Genomic DNA, 17,717 nt, shown 5'->3' with positions numbered 1-17,717 from the left:
GGACTGCAAAGTGGTACAGCCACTTTGGAAGACAGTTTGGCAATTTCTTAGAAAACTAACCATATGTGTGTGTGTGTGTGTGTGTGTGTGTGTGTGTGTGTGTGTGTGTGTGTGTTTTATCACATCCAGCAATTGTACTCCTTGGTATTTACCCAAATGAGTTGAAACCTTATGTCCACACAAAAGTCTGCACACAGATGTTTATATAGTAGCTTTATTCATAGTTGCCAGAACTTGGAAGCAACCAGGATGTCCTTCCAGTTAGATGAATGGATAAATAAACTGCGATACATCTAGATAATGGAATATTATTTGGCCCTAAAAGAAATGAGGTGTCAAGCCATGAAACGATGTGGTGGAATCTTAAATGCATACTACCTATTTGGGAGAAAGAAACCTAGCTGGAAAGGCTACATATTCTGATTCCAACCATATGACATTCTAGAAAAGGGAAAACCATGGAGATGGGGAAAAAATCTGTAGATATCAAGGGATAGGTGGGATGGAAGGGTGAATAGGCAGAGGATTTTTTAGGGCAGTGAAACTATTCTATATGATACTATAATGGTGGATACGTATCACTATACATTTGTCAAACTATAGAATATATAACAGCAAGAGTGAAGCCTAGTGGAAGATATGGGCTTTGGGTAATAATGATGTATCAATGCAGATTCATCAATTATAACAAATGTACCACTCTAGTGTAGGATATTGTTAGTGGGGAAGGCTGTGCATGTGTGTGAGGGGTAGCAGATATATGGGAAATCTCTGTACTTTCTGCTCAATTTTGCTGTAAACCTAAAACTGCTGTAAAAAATCAAGTCCATTAAATTTGCCAGAGGCTCGACAGCATATTTGAACTAGCAGAAGAAAGAAGTTAGTGAACTTGAAGATAAATCAATAGAAATGATGCCAGCAGAAGAACAGAGAGCAAAAGGAATGAATAGAAATGAACAGGACCTCAGGGAAATGGGGACACCGTCAAGCACATCAACAGGATAACTGGAAAGAGAAGAGAGAGAAAGGAACAGAAAAATTATCAAAGAAATAAAAAATGTCCCAAATTTGTTGAAAAATAATATCCTGCACATCCAAGAGATTAAGCTCAAAATAGGATAGAAACAGAGGTGTATGAATAGATACATCATGGTAAAAATTATGAAAGTCAAAGATGACAGAAAAATCTTGAAAGCAGTAAGAGAAAAATAATGTGTTACATGCAAGAGAATCCCAATAAGCTTAGCAGAAAAGATAGAGGCCAGAGGCAAGGAGAATAACATATTCAAAGTGCTCAAAGACAAAAACTGTCAACCAAATAGAGTTAGTATAGAGCCCACAAGTTAAAGCTTTAGTAAAGCATTAGTAAAGGTCCACAACAAGACTGATCTCATGTCAGATCGACTTGCTACAAGCCTGGGAGTTTCCCATGAACTCCATGAGTTCACCAGAACAATTCACAGACCTCAGGAAAATATCTGAATGAAGAGACATGTAGGGTGAGGTCTGGGAGGATCCCAAACATAGGGCTTCTTTGCCTTCTCCCCATGGAATCAGCGTCTCTCACCCTCTTGGCACATTGATGTGTTCACCAACTAGGAGACTCCACCAGTTGTGTCCAGAGTTTTTATTAGGATTACATTACATAGGCATGATTTACTGAACATTGACCATGTGCTTGAACTCTAGCTCCAGCCCTGCCTTCTCCTCCTCGGAGGTCAGGAAATCAGATTGATGTCATGTAGCTCAAAGCTTCAACCCTCTAATCACATGGCTAGTCCTTCAAACTGTGATCAGCCCCCATCCTGAAGCTACCCAGGGGCTCACCAGGAGTCATCCTTAGCATAAACTTAGACATGACCCAAGAGGCTCCTAAACAACAAAGACACTTCATCACTCAGGAGATTCCAAGGGTTTTAGAAGCTCCATGCCAGGAACCTTAGGCAATGTCCAGGCAAATTCTTTATTATACAACAGTCATGGCATGCCATTCTTTTGTTTTTTTAATTTTTTATTGTTATGTTAATATGCCATTCTTTTTATATGTTGCTAAATTCAGTGTGTTAGATTTTTTTTTCCAGTTAGATTTATTTTGTTGAGGATTTGTACATCTGTATTCATAAGAGATACTGGTTTGTAGTTTTCTTGTGACGTGTTTCTCTTGTTTGGGTACCAGCCTCATAGAATGAGTTGGGGAGTGTTTTGCTACTTTTTGGAAGAGTTTTGTGAAGAATTAGTATTCATCTTGAAACACTTAGCAGAATTTACCAGTGAAGCTATCTGTTCTTGGGAATATTTTTGTGGGAAGTTTTTAAATTACTAATTCAATCTATTAACTTGTATAGATCTTTGAATGTTTTCTATTTCTTCTTGAGTCAGTTTCAGTCAATGTCTTTGTGGGAATATGCTCATTTTATTAAAGTTATTAATATTTTTCATTTGTAATCCTTTGTACTTCTGTAAGATTGGTGGTAATGTTCCCCCTTTCATTTCTGCTGCTCTGTATCACTGTTCTGGAGATGGGAGTGGGGATAGAGGCCTGCTTTGGGGGAGTGACACCCGGGCTTTGTGAGGAGGGCACTGGGTGGGGTGATAGCCTCTGGTCTTTCTGGTTTGCATCTGGCGTGGAACCTCTGCCCTAAGTGAGGTGGGCTGAGAGAGTCCAGGGTCCCAGTATTCTTGGCTTGCCATGCCTAGAGTAGAGCCTCCACTGTAGGAGTGGCCATGGGTGAAGGAAGGGAGACCCTGATTTCTTGCATGCACCTGGAATTTAGCTTTTTCAACACCCAGGTGGGGGAGATGAGAATATTGGCAGCCTGCCTTCCTGGGGGATCCTCTGCAGCCCTCTCCTGGGAACCAGGGAAGAGGGAGTCTGAACTTCTTGGTCACACCCACTGGGGTGGAGGTTCTGTCATACTGATCTGGGGAGGGGGGCGGGAGTGGGTCATGGCTCTAGTGTCACAGATTCTCAAGCTTTTTACCTAGATTTAGATTTTCTTGTATAAGTGTTTCTTCATTTGCTCTATGCCCTTGGAACAATTTATAGGAATTTTAGATGGTTATTTATAAACAATTTTTACCAGTTACGGTCGTTCAATGGAGAGAGGGTCCTCAGAACTCCTCATGTGATGTTCTGGAAGTATGCCTAATCTCTACTATTAGCTGTTCTTTTCATAGAATGCCCTGCTTAATTCTTGACTTATGGCTTCAGGTGGCCGTGAATGGCTCAGAGAGGTCTGACAGAAAACAGAAGGCTGAGGAAGAGAACCTAGGAGGCATATATGTGGGGAATTAGTATTGATTTGAAGACAATGCTAAAATATGAAATGATTAACTTTGAAAGGAGAAGGTTAAGGGTATGAAGAGCTAGTATATATGTTCATTGAGCAACAAACAAGTGGAATGCTTTATAATGCAGAGCAAGGTACTTAGACACAAGGAATCCTCTCCTTGCAAGGTTGTTAAATAATAGAATGTACTACCCATAAAGGTTGCAGAATTGCATTTTAAAACAGGCTAGACCCTTGTTTTTAGATCTCATGAGTGACTAAAATGCAACTTTTCTATCACCTCATTCATTACGATAAAATCTGACAGAGGCACTTTATTAACACAAATTATCAAAATAACTTTGGTGTTGTACCTCTCACCTACCACTCTGAACCACAGCGAAACACCCAAGAATATCTTACAGTTTGTAATAGCAAGGTGCAAGTAAACCAAATAAGGTTCTGGGCCACGTGGGTGATTATTTTTTCTTCCTCCAGGAAGTTAAACAAATAAAAGCAGCTGTCTTTTCTACTTGCTTCCCTGCAAGGCTGACTTAGGTGTGTTGCTGCCCAAAGACTGGGGGCACAGAGTAAACAGCCTCGTTAGATCCCTTGCAATGCTTGGATTCTTAGGTCATGTCAGCTTCCTGAACTTGGGTAAGCTATTGTTTTTTTTCCCCTCTCCAGGAATGGGGAGATAAACTACACTTCAAATATTTACCCTCCTTATCTTTCTTGTTCTAATAAGGGACTCGGTTGTGCTGCCGTTTCCAACGAAATGCCTAATATAGAACTAGTTGAATTTAAAGAGGTAGCTGTTATTTAACGAGATGATGCTTTTCAAATTAAAATCTTAAAAATATTAGGGTCAATGAATGCTCTCTTGTGTTGGCAGGATTGTGGAACTTGACCTTTCCACTCTAAGGGCAAATCAGTGTTTTCTTCAATAAGAGGAAGAACAAACAACAGACACAGTGATAATGTCTAGCAGTTTCTCTTAGCAATAAAATGAAATTAAAATATGCGGGGCATAGATTTAAATTGTAATTTGCAAAGTTTAACTTAACTACTTATTAAAGTTGTGCTCTAAGCTTGCCTGGAACTTGAGTTTGGGGTCAAAAAAGGGGACACTACAACTGGCCCAATATACACACCCACAAATGATACACACTAGGTTATGTATGTAGGCCACAATTATATATATGTATATATATATTTATTTATATTATACATATATATCCATACATACACACACACACATATAGATAGTGATATATCCATAGTTATTATAACTAAACCATACCTAGATCTAGATAGATCTATATCAAGGAACTCGAATAACTGAAATGACAAGGAGATATATTTCCCAAATTTGGCAAGCTGAACCTTGTCTTTTGGCACTGGGAGTAAGCCCTCGTCAGAATCCAGTGATGTGGCAGTGCTGCTGATTTGTGTTCAAGAAGGGGAGAAGCCCCTCAAGATAAAGAAACAGGATTGTTTCAAATCAGTTTTAAAATCATCAGGTGTTAGTGAAACTAGGATGAGAATTTTTTTTTCACATTAATGAATATTATAAAGTGCTAAGGCATAAGCATGGTTTGAAGGTCATGGGAAATGTCTTTAAGCTAAAAGTGAAACCCTACCTGAACATAAAAGAGGTCACTTAAAGTGCTTTGGCAAAGAGCAAAATGAAGTACAGTGTGCGTTCCTGTGAAAAATTGATGTCTTATCTTAGTTTCACTAAAACCTGATGATTGAAAAACTGATTTGAAGCAATCTGTTGATTTACTTTGAGGGGCTCACTGCCCTCCTGGACAGCAATCAGCCGCACTGACACGTCACTGGATGCCAATGAGGCTTGCTCTCTAGATGGACAGGCAATTTCAGACTGTGGGAGTTTGGAGATACATTTGCTTATCATGCCGGTCATCCAAGTTCCTTGATTCCTTAACAGCTGACAAGATAAGAATTGAGCACAAAATATCCTCAATGTCTAGATGTACTCCCTGTGTCATGAAAAAAAAATCACGTAATAAAGAGCAATTTATTTTTTGGAAAGCTGTTAAGTTCAAGGTCATGAATCTGTAAAATAGCACAATGACTGTATGTTGGATAACCCATGATTTTTTAAATAAACCTCCATTTAAACAAATTTTAAAAATATTCTAAATGAGGTTTTATATACATAAAGAGTATTTCAAATATTTTTGTGGCATATTCATTAAGAAAAAAAAAGGGGATGAATATCCAATTTTCCCCCCCTTAAGATTCTTTTAAGTCTGGGTAATTTCTTACCCAGTTAGGAGTTCAAAAAACAATTGAATTAGCTAGAGAATGGAGTTGCACAACGTTATTTACACTAACAAGGTTGCCTTTGGTGAGATAAAAGTGTTCTAAATAATTTTCTCAGTCCTATTAAAACTCTGTGTATTTTTAAATGTACGAAAATTTATTTTTAAATAAACGAGTTGGTTTATAGGGATGGGTTTCACCCTAAAAAAATAAAGTCCCAGGGTGTCAATAACAAATTATTATTTTGAAGTAAAGCTAAACAAGCAGATTTTCCCCTGTGTATTCCAAACTGCATAATCTTCAAATGGCTCAGAACCGAAGTCTTTGGGTTGAGTTCCCCACGTAGGAAAAACACATCAACTGTCTTTGAGTCTCTATCTGAAGACAGACCTCTCTTCACGGGCAGAAAGGTCCATGTTCTCCATGGCACGAATGACTCCATGGAGTCATTGGAGTATTCACTGGTTGTGAGTCACTGGGCTAAGTGCTTTTCTAATGTTATACAATGATTCCGTGAGGTAATAATATCTGGTTTAACAGATGAGGAAACAATGTCAGTGGAGAGGAAGTAACTTGCTCATGATCATTCTGTGATTAAGTGATGGTGTGAGGTCAGCTGGTACAAGGTTGGTGTGTTCTAGACAAAATAATAAACCTTGTGACAGGTTTACTCTCGTTTGCATGATTTCTCTTCACAGAGTCTAAAATAACCAGTATAGGCTTTTTTCCCCCTCCCACAAATATTTCTATATTCAATCCTGTTTCTCATATTACTCTTCATTACCCTTCTGCTTACATTTTTCAGGATGCACACACAGCAAGCAATGAGATTGTGGGAAACACAAGTAATCCTTTTCTCACTTCAGTTTACTTGAAAAACTTGTAATATTGTAAAATTCCAAACAGTAAAAAAAATATATAGGGTAAATAAATACGAATCCTTCCCTATCCCCCATATTCAACTCTATGCAGTTATTAGGGTTTGTCGTATCCTTCCATTTATCTATTCCTTTTTTTTTTTAAATCCCTATACATATGCAGGCAGTTCTTGCTCCAAATAATTCTGACGTGCCCAGCTTCAGTTCCAACAGTTTCAATAACACCACTCCCTCAAGAACACTGTTCTAATTTCAGCTGCAGGGATTATTGACTATAATCATCTAAGTACAAACTTCACTGTTAGCTCTTCAGTCCACAAATCACTGTGTAATAACAGATGTGTCCCATGATCAGTGACCAATAAATGTCACTTCTTCTAAAGTCTGTTGGTGACTGGTCGCTGTGTGTGATTGATTGTACACAGACAGCAAAGTGTGTAGTTGTGGTGACTTCTTGTCGGATAACCAAAAGAGGGATTTGGCCATCAAGACAGGAAGTCCAGCAAAGAAATGAAACATGTACACACTGGAAGTGACATTTGAGTTGAATGTAGGTGGAGTGAGAGCTGGCCTTGGGAATGCTGTTGTTATCTGATAGACTCGATGTGTACCCAGGGACACTGATGGAGGGTGACTTGAAGTCCATGAGGAAGTAGCTGTGATGAGAAGGCTGATGTCCCAGAAGAAGTGATGATGGAAAAAAGCTTCACATTAAGGAAACCGTGGGAGATAGAGCACAGCATTGAAAACACGGATGAAAATTTTGGAAGCTGATCCAACCTTAGAAAGGCAAAAGATGATTTGCCTTTGAGAAAAATACTTGCTATTACAAATTTTATGATGAGGAGGAAGCAGGCACTGTTCAAATACTTTTGGTAAGTTTTCTTACAAAGAAAAGTTTAATTCTCAACATTCGTAAAGTACAGCGTGATAATATTAGCTTTATTTTTTCATTTTCTCATACTTTCATAATTCAGTGGGAGGCCTTTACTCTTATTTACCTTGTTTCAGCAATTACCCTTTTGGTTTATTTATTCATTCTTATCTCTCCTTTCAAGTACAATGCAAGCTCTATAGCAAGGACCTTGTCTGATGTGTTCATCACTGGACCTAGCGACATAAGAAATGCTCAGTAAATAGCTGAATGGATGGATTTGCATTTGATTTAGTGAAGTGAGCATCTTCTCATTGCTTTCTTTTATGAGCTGTATGCTCACATTCTCTGCCTATTTTCTAACGGGGGTATGTTTCATAGGATATATGATCTTCTGTTAACACACACACACTTGAAATATATATATAGTTCATATGAGCTCCTCATATGATTAATTTTATGTCCAATCTTATGTTTTGCAATACTTTTTCATTTTAACTTTTCATTTGTTCTCATTTGTTATACAGATGCCTAAAACTTTTATGTAGTCATACATATCAATCTTTCCCATTATTGCTTTTGGGTTTTAGGTCATACTTAGAAATGCCCTCCTCACCCCGACACTATATTCTCTTTCATTTCTTCTGGCATTTTGTATTCTTAAATTTATTGTCATTAATTCCTTTCAAATTCTGTAAATAGTGTTAAATGGAGATTTTTTTAAAAGATTTATTTATTTGAGAGACAGAGTGAGTAGAGGGACAAGGAGAGAATCTCAAGCAGACTCCCCACTGAGTGTGGAGCCTGATGTAGGGCTCAGTCTCACAACGCTGAGATCGTGACCTGAAATGAAATCAAGAGTTGGATGCTTAACCACCTGAGCCACTCAGGTGTCCCTAGAGATCTTTTTTCTTTTCAAATGTTCCCCAAACCATTTACTGAATAGATCGCCTTTCCTAAATGCAGTTTTTATACTTATGATTTTAATTACTGTAATTATGATTGCATGATTTTATTTGCTTGCAGGGTTTTTTTTTTTAATTAAGTACCTACACTCATTTCCCCAAAAGTTCAAATACTAAATTGTGACTTAGATTTGTAAGCAGTAAAATTATCTCATGGTATATTTAAAACAGAAAGCATATTAAAAACAGAAACATGGCTTTAGAGAGAAAATATTTAATCTATTTCATGAAATAGTGCAAAGTTTTAGAAAAGAGGCATTAGGCATTAGTGTACAGTATAAATACATTCTTTTATAATCACACGTATTACACTTCTTTTGAGTTGGTAATGAAGGCTGGTGCACACATTCATTCTATATGATCTTCTGTTAACACATGTACTTGAAAAAGTCACTGAAAATAGTCTTGAAATATATGCAGAAATAGTGTTGTAAAAATATAGTAATCTGTCTACATGAAACACTTAAATATGCAGACCACATTAATTTTTAGAATTAGAGCATGAATGGAAATACCAGTATATGAAATTATAAATTGGATTTCATTGCATTTTTTATCTTTGGAGGAAAAAATAAATGTAATCAAACCTTTGGAATGACAGATATGAAGTCAGCACAGCAGACCAACTCTATTCTCAAAAATAAATCAACTTTATCCACACAAAAGACAGCAGAGTCTGAGTCTCTAAATTTCACAAATTTATGAAATGTTACAATTTGGGAGTGTATTATACATACAGATCTCAAGCGCACAGAAAACTCTGATTTGTCTATAAACCACATGTAAAGTGATCACAGCAACGAAAACATTTCTAAGTTGGTTCTCAATGCGCCCTAACGGAACGTCAAATCTTTAAAAAAAATACTAACCTAAATATTCCTAAAATATTAGGAAGGTATATTGCAAATTAGAGAGAAATTAATCTTTAAATCACATGGAGTACTGTTCTCCTCTGGAAACTGAGATCTCATTAGGAAGTCTAGAAAAAAAATGTACTGCAACAAAACCATCTGCTCTGTTATTTGTGAAACCATAGTTCCTCACTGAAACTTCTACAGAAACTACTGTTGTTTTTAAAGAAAGGGAAGTCTAAGGTGTGGAGAGGAAGTGGTAATGTATGTTTTACAGGTAAATTTGGATGATGAATATCATAGGCATGCATGAACAGCACATTTCAACCCTATACAAGCAAAAACTCGTTAGTTTTGAATGGTATAATGAACGGCGCAGGCAGCCCATCCTGTAGATGCTCACAGCACGATTGTAATGACCACAAATTCTAACAAAAGATTGTTACATGGCAGAGTCCTTCTACATTTTCAGATAGGAACATGTCTATTTTTACCCTTCATTACCATACTTTATCAAACTGTTTTGCCCTGTATACTTTAGCATATATTTCTCATGAGCATAGCACGGTAGATAATCATAAAAAGACTGTCTAAACTGGGCATATTTAAATCTGAAGGCCGATTTTTTTTCCTACTTCTCAGCATTGAGGTCTCATGTCACTGTATTTCAAATCTTAGTATGTAACCAAGTATATTAAAACCAAAGGCAATAAATTGTCCATGTCATTCAGTCTCAAGTTTCAACATTAACAGATTTTGCTTCACTCTGTATTACTAAGAAACACCAGCTCTGTCAGTTGCTACTAAAAGAAGGAATTCGTACCATGCCCTGACAGTCACAAAAAGGCCTCAGTTTATGTTCGTTTAGTGTCTTTTAGGACACAGTTGCTGGTACAGGCAGGGAGGCCTATTTGGAAATACCTGTGATTCTTTCCTTTTGGTTGGGGGCTCTCAACACAACAAAACACCCCTTGGTGTACTTGAGAGCGACATGCCTCGAAGAGGGACATACCGGACAGTGGAGAACTCTAGGCAAACATTCCACAGCAAGGATGTAGAGTTCTCACTTTCCAGCTCTAACCTTTGAAAACAATTAAACCAAATCAGCACACGGAAAAATGGAAGGGTTGCAATCAGAAAAGCTGCCTAGCGCGGCCTCCTGGTCCACTGTACCCAGGCCCTCTGTGGTCAGACTGGCTGCCGGGAGGCCAGAAGCAGCCAGGGGAACCTGCAGGTCTGGTGGAGAAGGGCCAAGGTTTCCTGGTCACGGAACACATGCAGGCAGATCAGTAAGCCCCTACTGTGTAATACTGTTCTTTTAGATTATCCTATTGCAAGGAAATGGGGAAAACAAACTTCTAATTATTTAGGACAAAACAGTGACTTTTGGTTAGCGTGAATTCATTTAAATAAACTATGTATGTGCCCCAGGAGGAAGAGGAGTCTTGGTGATTAATAGTGAATTCTACTTCTGAAGTATGACACAATAGTTACTTTTTAAGTTGTACATTTCCTAATGGGTTTCAGGAATGGGATTTTATAACAATTAACACATTCTAATTAAATTAGCAGACTATCTAATGAAAAGATGTTTATAATCTTGTTCCTGGATGATCATGAACCACAGTGGTATATAAAATTTTACTTCGTTCCTGTCAGTACCTAACTCTAGAATAGGCTGACCTGGTGAAAACTTTACTGTAATAGAATCACATATATTTGAGTCACTGGGGTGGAGGTTCTCATTCCAGTGTCATTTACGAAGCAAGTAGGCAGAGAACTTTATGTGCTTTATGTGTGTTAACAGGTTGGCCAAATATTATGCTTCTAGAACTCACTTTAGTTATTAAAAACAGAATGTTCTTAAATATGAAGATGTTTAGGGTCTGAGACAGCCTTGTGCTAAAAATTCAGTTATCCTTTATGACAAGGTCTTATAATTACCTTTTGAAGACCAATTAAAATAGCATTGTTGGAACTAACACTGAAAATCTACTTAATTCTTTAATACATCTGTCTGCCAAGAAAAATTCTGGATAATATTCGAATTTAAGAAAGAATGGTACATAAAATCTTTTGGGAAACAAAAGTATACAGACTGTTCCTAAGAGGGTAAAATGAAAAGTCCAAAGAGCTAATAGTTAAATGGATTTAACTTAAATTTAAAAAACAATCATCACTAGGACTTTTTGGATTCTTTGATTACTATTTACTATATATAGCTTTGAAAGACTGAGGTCTAAAAAACCCCGACTCTGGAGAGGCAGAGTAGTATGGTAGTGGAGCAGACTCATCCAGGCCCGGCCACTTCCTAAATGTGTGATCTCGAATCTACGTAACTGCTTAGAACTTTGTTGTTTCAGTTTCATCATCGGGGAGATAAGGAAAAACAGTATCTCTCTCAGAAGGCTGTTGTAAGGATTAAATGAGTTAATGCATAAAAAGCACTTAGAAAAGTGCCAGGCACATAGTAAGCACTCAATAAATTCAGCTATTTGTATTACTTTATTTAAATACTTCACAGAGGCTGAAGAAAGCATTCACAGAAGTACGTACTCTTTCTTAATTCTGCAGTTTGTTTTCACTCTCCATCTAGGAATAGAGGTAGGAATTAGGAGACCTATATTCAGATAAAACATAAGTCACTCACTATTCACCTTTTAGTCACTCCACGCAATTGGCTGAGCAACAGCCCACGCCAGGCCCCACTCCAGCATCAGGCATTATTCTGAGAACTTGAGTTATGTCACCCACATTTTCACATCTGTAAAATGGATGTAACATCTACTTGTCCGATTCATAGGTTACTTTGAAGCTCAAATGAGGCAAAATGCATGAAGGCACTTTGAAGACTTTGTAAAGCACCATCAGTGTGTTACAGGAATGGGGTGTAGGGTGAGTCTGTCTGGACCCTCTCAAAGGAAGTATATGACTCGTAGTCCTGGGTCTGTTTAAGAAAATTTTCATAAAACTGTAGGTTTCTAACTATAACATCATTTATAAAGTAGTAATATACTTTATTATAAAACCGTTTCTCTTCCTGAATCCCAGCTCCATGGAGATTATTAACTTATCAAATAGTTGGCTGAGAAATATTTTCCTTTAGAAATTGTAGTTGCAAAGAAAATGTCAAGCTATGTGTTTATGGTCATAAATTATTATCATTATTAACTAAGTGAATAACTAGCAGTTCCATTAATTACTAAATACAAACACTATTGAAGCCTTACAGTGACCCCCATAAAACAGGTAGAAGAGCCCCACTGTATACGGTTAGAATCCTAGAGCCTGCAAAGCACATGCTCTCAACCACTATACCACATTACGCTATAAAACCCCCAGAAGAAAAAGTCATGATCATTTCTGTCTTCACCAAATCACATAATTAAGAGAACCAACAGAACAAAGGGCTCCAAACTATGTTCTGATCCTTGGTAATAAGGATGACTTTAGAAAAGTTACATCAGTGCTTATAACTCAGTTCACTTTAGATCTTTAAAAATTGCTTCCAGTTTTCTTTTTCTGAAAATAACACATTGTTCACTGAAAAAAAATACAAGTAGAATTAAAATATTCATAATTTCATCACTCAGGAGAACCACTGTTGACATAATTCCTCTCCACATATTTTTATGCAATTGTGAACTATGGAATTTTCTGATAATTGTTCTTAAACATGATGCCAAATACAATGGTCAGACTGAAGTCTTTTTAATTGGCAGATATAATAAACTAATAAATTTTGTGCAGGCAGAAAATTATTACTGATATATATTTTCAATATTTTCCTAAATTTTCCAACATGGAAAAACAAGCAGAGAGTAGGTTATTTCAGTGATATTAACTCAAAACTATCCTGCCTGTGAGAGAAACTTAGGTGGGGATTCTTGATCTGTGTTACTCTCATCCACACATGGGAATTTTTTTTGGCTGTGTTAAGATTATAGCTTTCTGCAGACCCAATAATACCAGAACTATAGTGTATTAGAACAGTTAAGGAGAAATAATGTAATGTATGGGGATTAACATAACATAAAAAAAAAACTTTTGTTCAGAACCCGCCCCCCCCCCCCCCCAAAAAACAGGTAAGGAGAAAATTGTTTGGTAGTCATTGAACTTTATCAAAGTTACACTTACGGGTGATTAAACTGTTAAGTTTTTCCTTGTGAATAGATTAAATATTTGCTTGAGGCAGCATATTTAAGATAAGCAAAATTCTTTTCAGGGATCATACTAATCCTGAGTATAAATTCAGGGAAAGAAAGTTCTACCACTTGTGAAAGGACATCACAAAGAGTGGTGGAAAAAGTGACAAAGCAGCACAATAATTTAGGTCCAAGATTCTAGGAATGATGTCAAAGTGTGTGTGATGCCACATTACTGGCACTTTAAGATGACTTATACTTACTCTTTTTAAACTATCACTGGGCATAATTTATACAAGAAGAGAAGCAAAAGTTAAAAAAACAATATGGAAGTCCTTATAGAAAGCAGAAGCCAGCCAAGGATCAAGTTTTTAAAAATAAAACTTTCTAGTGCTTCCTCTTATGTAAGAGGTTTATGTTAGTCATAAGTTCTAGGAACCTATTTATACTGCTTTAGTAGGATTTACAAAAAATCATACTAAATCCATAGAAATAATATTTTTAATGTAAAATGGCGCAGACTGGTGACTGGGTAAGAATAAGAATGTTTAATAACCCATACTTTGCAAAGAAAAGTATAAGCTTAATACTAACTGAAAACTGTCTAGACAAAAAGAATATTACTAGATTCTGAGAAACATAATATAAAACTATATGTGTGTTTGCATATTATATTGAAAAATTAATTATCAGGTATTTCTGAATTAGATTAAAACTGCATATACTTCTTTCCCAGGGAGTGAAAATATTCTCATCATGTCCAACTGGAAATGAGAAGTATATTTCAAATGAGATTAAAACATGACTTCAGCCTATTCTCTGTAAAAGAGAGTATTAATGTTATACATCCCTTTATTACAGAATTCTTTTGTGGGAAGAAAAGGTTTATGAGGTTAATTATATATAATTTTAAACAAGATTCTTTTTAACTTTACATTTATACAACTCTTTAAAAATAGCTTTAGCAGGTTACAAATTGAATCAAAGTCAGTACTACATACTTCCTTACTTCAGAGGTTTAGGTAACCTGAGTAAATAAAGCTAGTATGTTCAAAACAATATTTCAAAAAGAAAAAGGGGCAGATGATGGTCCTCCAGAGATCACACTTCTAATTTGCTTTTGAAGGGAAAGACATATTATGCCATCTTGTCTATAAATATTTATTGGATAAATATAGTTTACCTGACATTTTCAAAATTCTATAAGCTGCTTAAATCACAAACATATTGAATCAATTATAGTAAAACCAAGAATAGGCTTTTAAATAGTTATAAAGGGAAATGATAAAGAAAAAACTTTCAGTATCTTCTAGTGACAATTTCTTTATGGGTTAAAAATAACCCCAGTGTCATTAAATCCCTGTATGTTTCAGCCCTAATATTTTAAAGAGTAATAAATATATATACATATTAATAGCACGAAAGTGCTTCACACTAAAATTTTCTTTGAAGGCTTAAAAGTGATTTTTAAAAACATCACAATAAATGATCATAATTTAAGTTCTGAATACAGGAATCAAAAAACCCAAACCCCAACCAATCTGCATATCTTAGTGCTTCTAAGTGAAATTTAAACCTCTAAGATAGCATATATGCCCATTGACTCAGATTCAGCTGTCACAATTGATTTTTTATCGTAAATAGTATCACAGACAGTAATAGGTCTCAAAGTCCTTTTCTCTGTGAAAACTATAGTATCTCTGGGGACTCAAAGGAGTCTGTACATCCTCTGACATACTTTTTCTGAATAGAGTTATAAGGCATTAATCATGGTATGTTAAAATAGCAATTTATAATAAAAGTAGAAATTCTCTTTTAAATCACTCTCAACTGAGAGAATCACAGAAGAGAACAAAGAACATATTTACCACCCAGATATTCTGTTTCTACTGTGATGTAAAGACTTTTTTTTTTTTTGTGGCTTAAACAGACCTTAGGCTTTGAATGGCAGGTGTCCTGGATCTTGGGTTCTGTTTAAAGTTATTGTGAAATGTGTATATTCAAATGTGCTCCTTGATACTAATAAAGGTAGAAAAAGTTAGTTAAAATATTTGGTTTCATTATCAGTATTCACTGCGAATTATGTTCATGGTAATATTCTAGACTACAGTGTGGATTTAAGTTTTGTGCCAAATAGCAGCAGGGATTACAAAATCATGGTTCAAATGATGGTCAGTGATTTAACTGGTACACAGCCAGAATGAAGGAATTTGTTTATACTAGATAAGTAAATATGGAGCATAGCTTTATTTTAAAACCAGTTGCTAGAACTGAGCAGTGGGTTCCTTGGTATCCAGAGGCAGAAATAAAGCTGCTTTTCCTAAGTTACAGTGATGATGAGGATGGAGGACAGTGGCTGGGTGGCTAACTGGCTTGTTAAAATCCATACTTGAGCTCCACTGGAGCGATGCACCCTTGGTGTGCACGGCTTATCTGTAAAGGCTGACTGAACAAAATTCCCTTCATCATACAGGCATTGCTGTCTGCGCTACAGTAATAAAGGAACACGCTGATAGATATCACGGCTTCAAGGGACAAGCAATCTCCAGGAATCTGCAGTGAGATCGCTGGTTGACTGGAAATGCTCTCTATTTCTCCAGAGGGTATCTGTCCTTGAAGAAGCCATTCATTGCCTAGAAAATAAAAAGGTAAATTACTAAGACTGTATAAGAAGACAAGTAGGTAATTAGACAAACCTTCTGAAGACTAAATTCATTCAATCAACGGATATTTACTGAAAGCCTCTAAGTGCCAGGCATTATGCTCTGTGTGAAGGACACTGACGGGATACAATGACCACCCAGGAGGAGTTCCCAGGCTAATGGTCTTGATAGCAAACTATCAAAATTCTTCCTTTGAACACTGTAAATTGCAAATGTCTACTGAAACCAAACTGAATAATGCAAATATGTCTATAGATCCTTAATCCTTGAAATTAAAAATGAAACCTACTAAGTTCTATAAATAAACAAATAGGTCATTTTTACCAGATAAAGTGTTTAGGAATGCCTATGACAACTACAGAATAACCCAGGGTATACAGACTACGTACAACTCTGCGGTCAAAGTCAAGATAATGATGAATTATTAAATATCCAAAGGTAAAAACCAAAAAATACATTTTTTAGAGACAAGTAACACCGCATATATTATTCAGATCGGCTCAACAATGTAAATACTAAGATTTTTGTCTGCCTCATTTTAATACATAACTCTTCTTAGATTTAAATATGTAGATTATAACACAAGTGTAGTAAACCATTAGAATTCTTTAAGCTTCTGGTATCAGAATTTTAAAAATTTCTTTATTCATGCAGTGCCTCCTCTCAGAAGGGACGTCTGAGTCATATTGAGGAAGGACATGTTTACACGGATATTCAGCTTAAAGAGGGGTTAGAAATCAAGAGCCAGCATCTGGAAAACACAGGACATGCTTTCCTGCCATCTTAAAAAGAAGACATGGAGCACAGTCTCATGACTTCTCAATGACTTTGGTCATCTGTACAAAACCTACTGAGTGGTAATGAAATTCTATATCTACTTTTTGGCTTTTTTCTTTCTTTTCACCTCAGGATGAGTCAACAGACTCGGAGCACCTGCTGCTTCTTAGGCCTCTCCATCTCCCTTCCACTATATTGCTTCTAGTTCTCTGTTGATTCAAAACTCAAATTTGAGAAAAATATGTCAAGTCAGAGTAAGGAGAAAGTGAAAGGTGAAAATCTAAGGAGTTAAGTGAAGAGCTTTTAAACCATTATTTAAAAATTCTCTTTAAAATTCTTTGGCCTTCTTTGCTTCTGTATTGGGGAATATGTTTTATTTCATGTTTGGCTTTGCTACATAACAGATTAGTGGGAGACTTATATTTTAAATCAAAACAGGAAAACAATTGTGCTATTTTAATGTCCAATTCTAGAAATAAAGTCTTTTTAGATATTTTTCAGGTATATCACATGCAGGATTTGTGAAGTTATAATATGCCAGTGGGGCTTTTACAACTGTCTTTTTGGAGGGGGGACTTCAAATCTTCACGTGCTGACAACTTTATATAGACCAAAATTTAGTTAAAAATAGATGTTTTAAGTTCTTTAAATAATTGGCCAAGAAGAAAAACTTTCCTTTAATCATGGATGTAACAAATGTACCCTATAAAATAATTTTCAAAAACCTTAAATTATTAGGACTCTTGTCTGCAAGCTTATTTGCCCATGTACAAAAATGGAACCACTATTTTGGACAAGTGCTTTTTCTCTACGGACTCCTTCACCTTAATATTACCTGTATTTTGTATTCCAGTGGCTCATTATTAATCTGTGTGTTGGACCAAATAGACTTGAACATGTTAATTTGTCAATATCGTATTTTAAAAGTCAATCCACTGCTCTTTAGTTACAACAGAGAGATGAAATTAACAGTGATCGCCAATCGATGCAGTCCCTGCAGACT

General features: G+C 36.2%; 1 protein-coding gene across 1 annotated transcript in view; it reads right to left on the bottom strand.

Moving 5' to 3' along the window:
- Positions 1-8,483: 8,483 nt before the first annotated feature.
- NHLRC2 (NHL repeat containing 2) overlaps positions 8,484-17,717 on the bottom strand; it is a 59,708-nt gene continuing 50,474 nt past the window's right edge. Inside the window, exon 11 of the mRNA XM_027596349.2 lies at positions 8,484-15,907. Within this exon, the coding sequence (XP_027452150.1) occupies positions 15,651-15,907 (257 nt within the window). The 3' untranslated portion in view covers positions 8,484-15,650. The remainder of the gene's footprint in view (positions 15,908-17,717) is intronic.

The sequence above is a fragment of the Zalophus californianus genome, chromosome 15 (assembly GCF_009762305.2).
Source record: "Zalophus californianus isolate mZalCal1 chromosome 15, mZalCal1.pri.v2, whole genome shotgun sequence".
Lineage (NCBI taxonomy): Eukaryota > Metazoa > Chordata > Mammalia > Carnivora > Otariidae > Zalophus > Zalophus californianus.
This window is presented reverse-complemented; position numbering and strand designations above follow the sequence as displayed.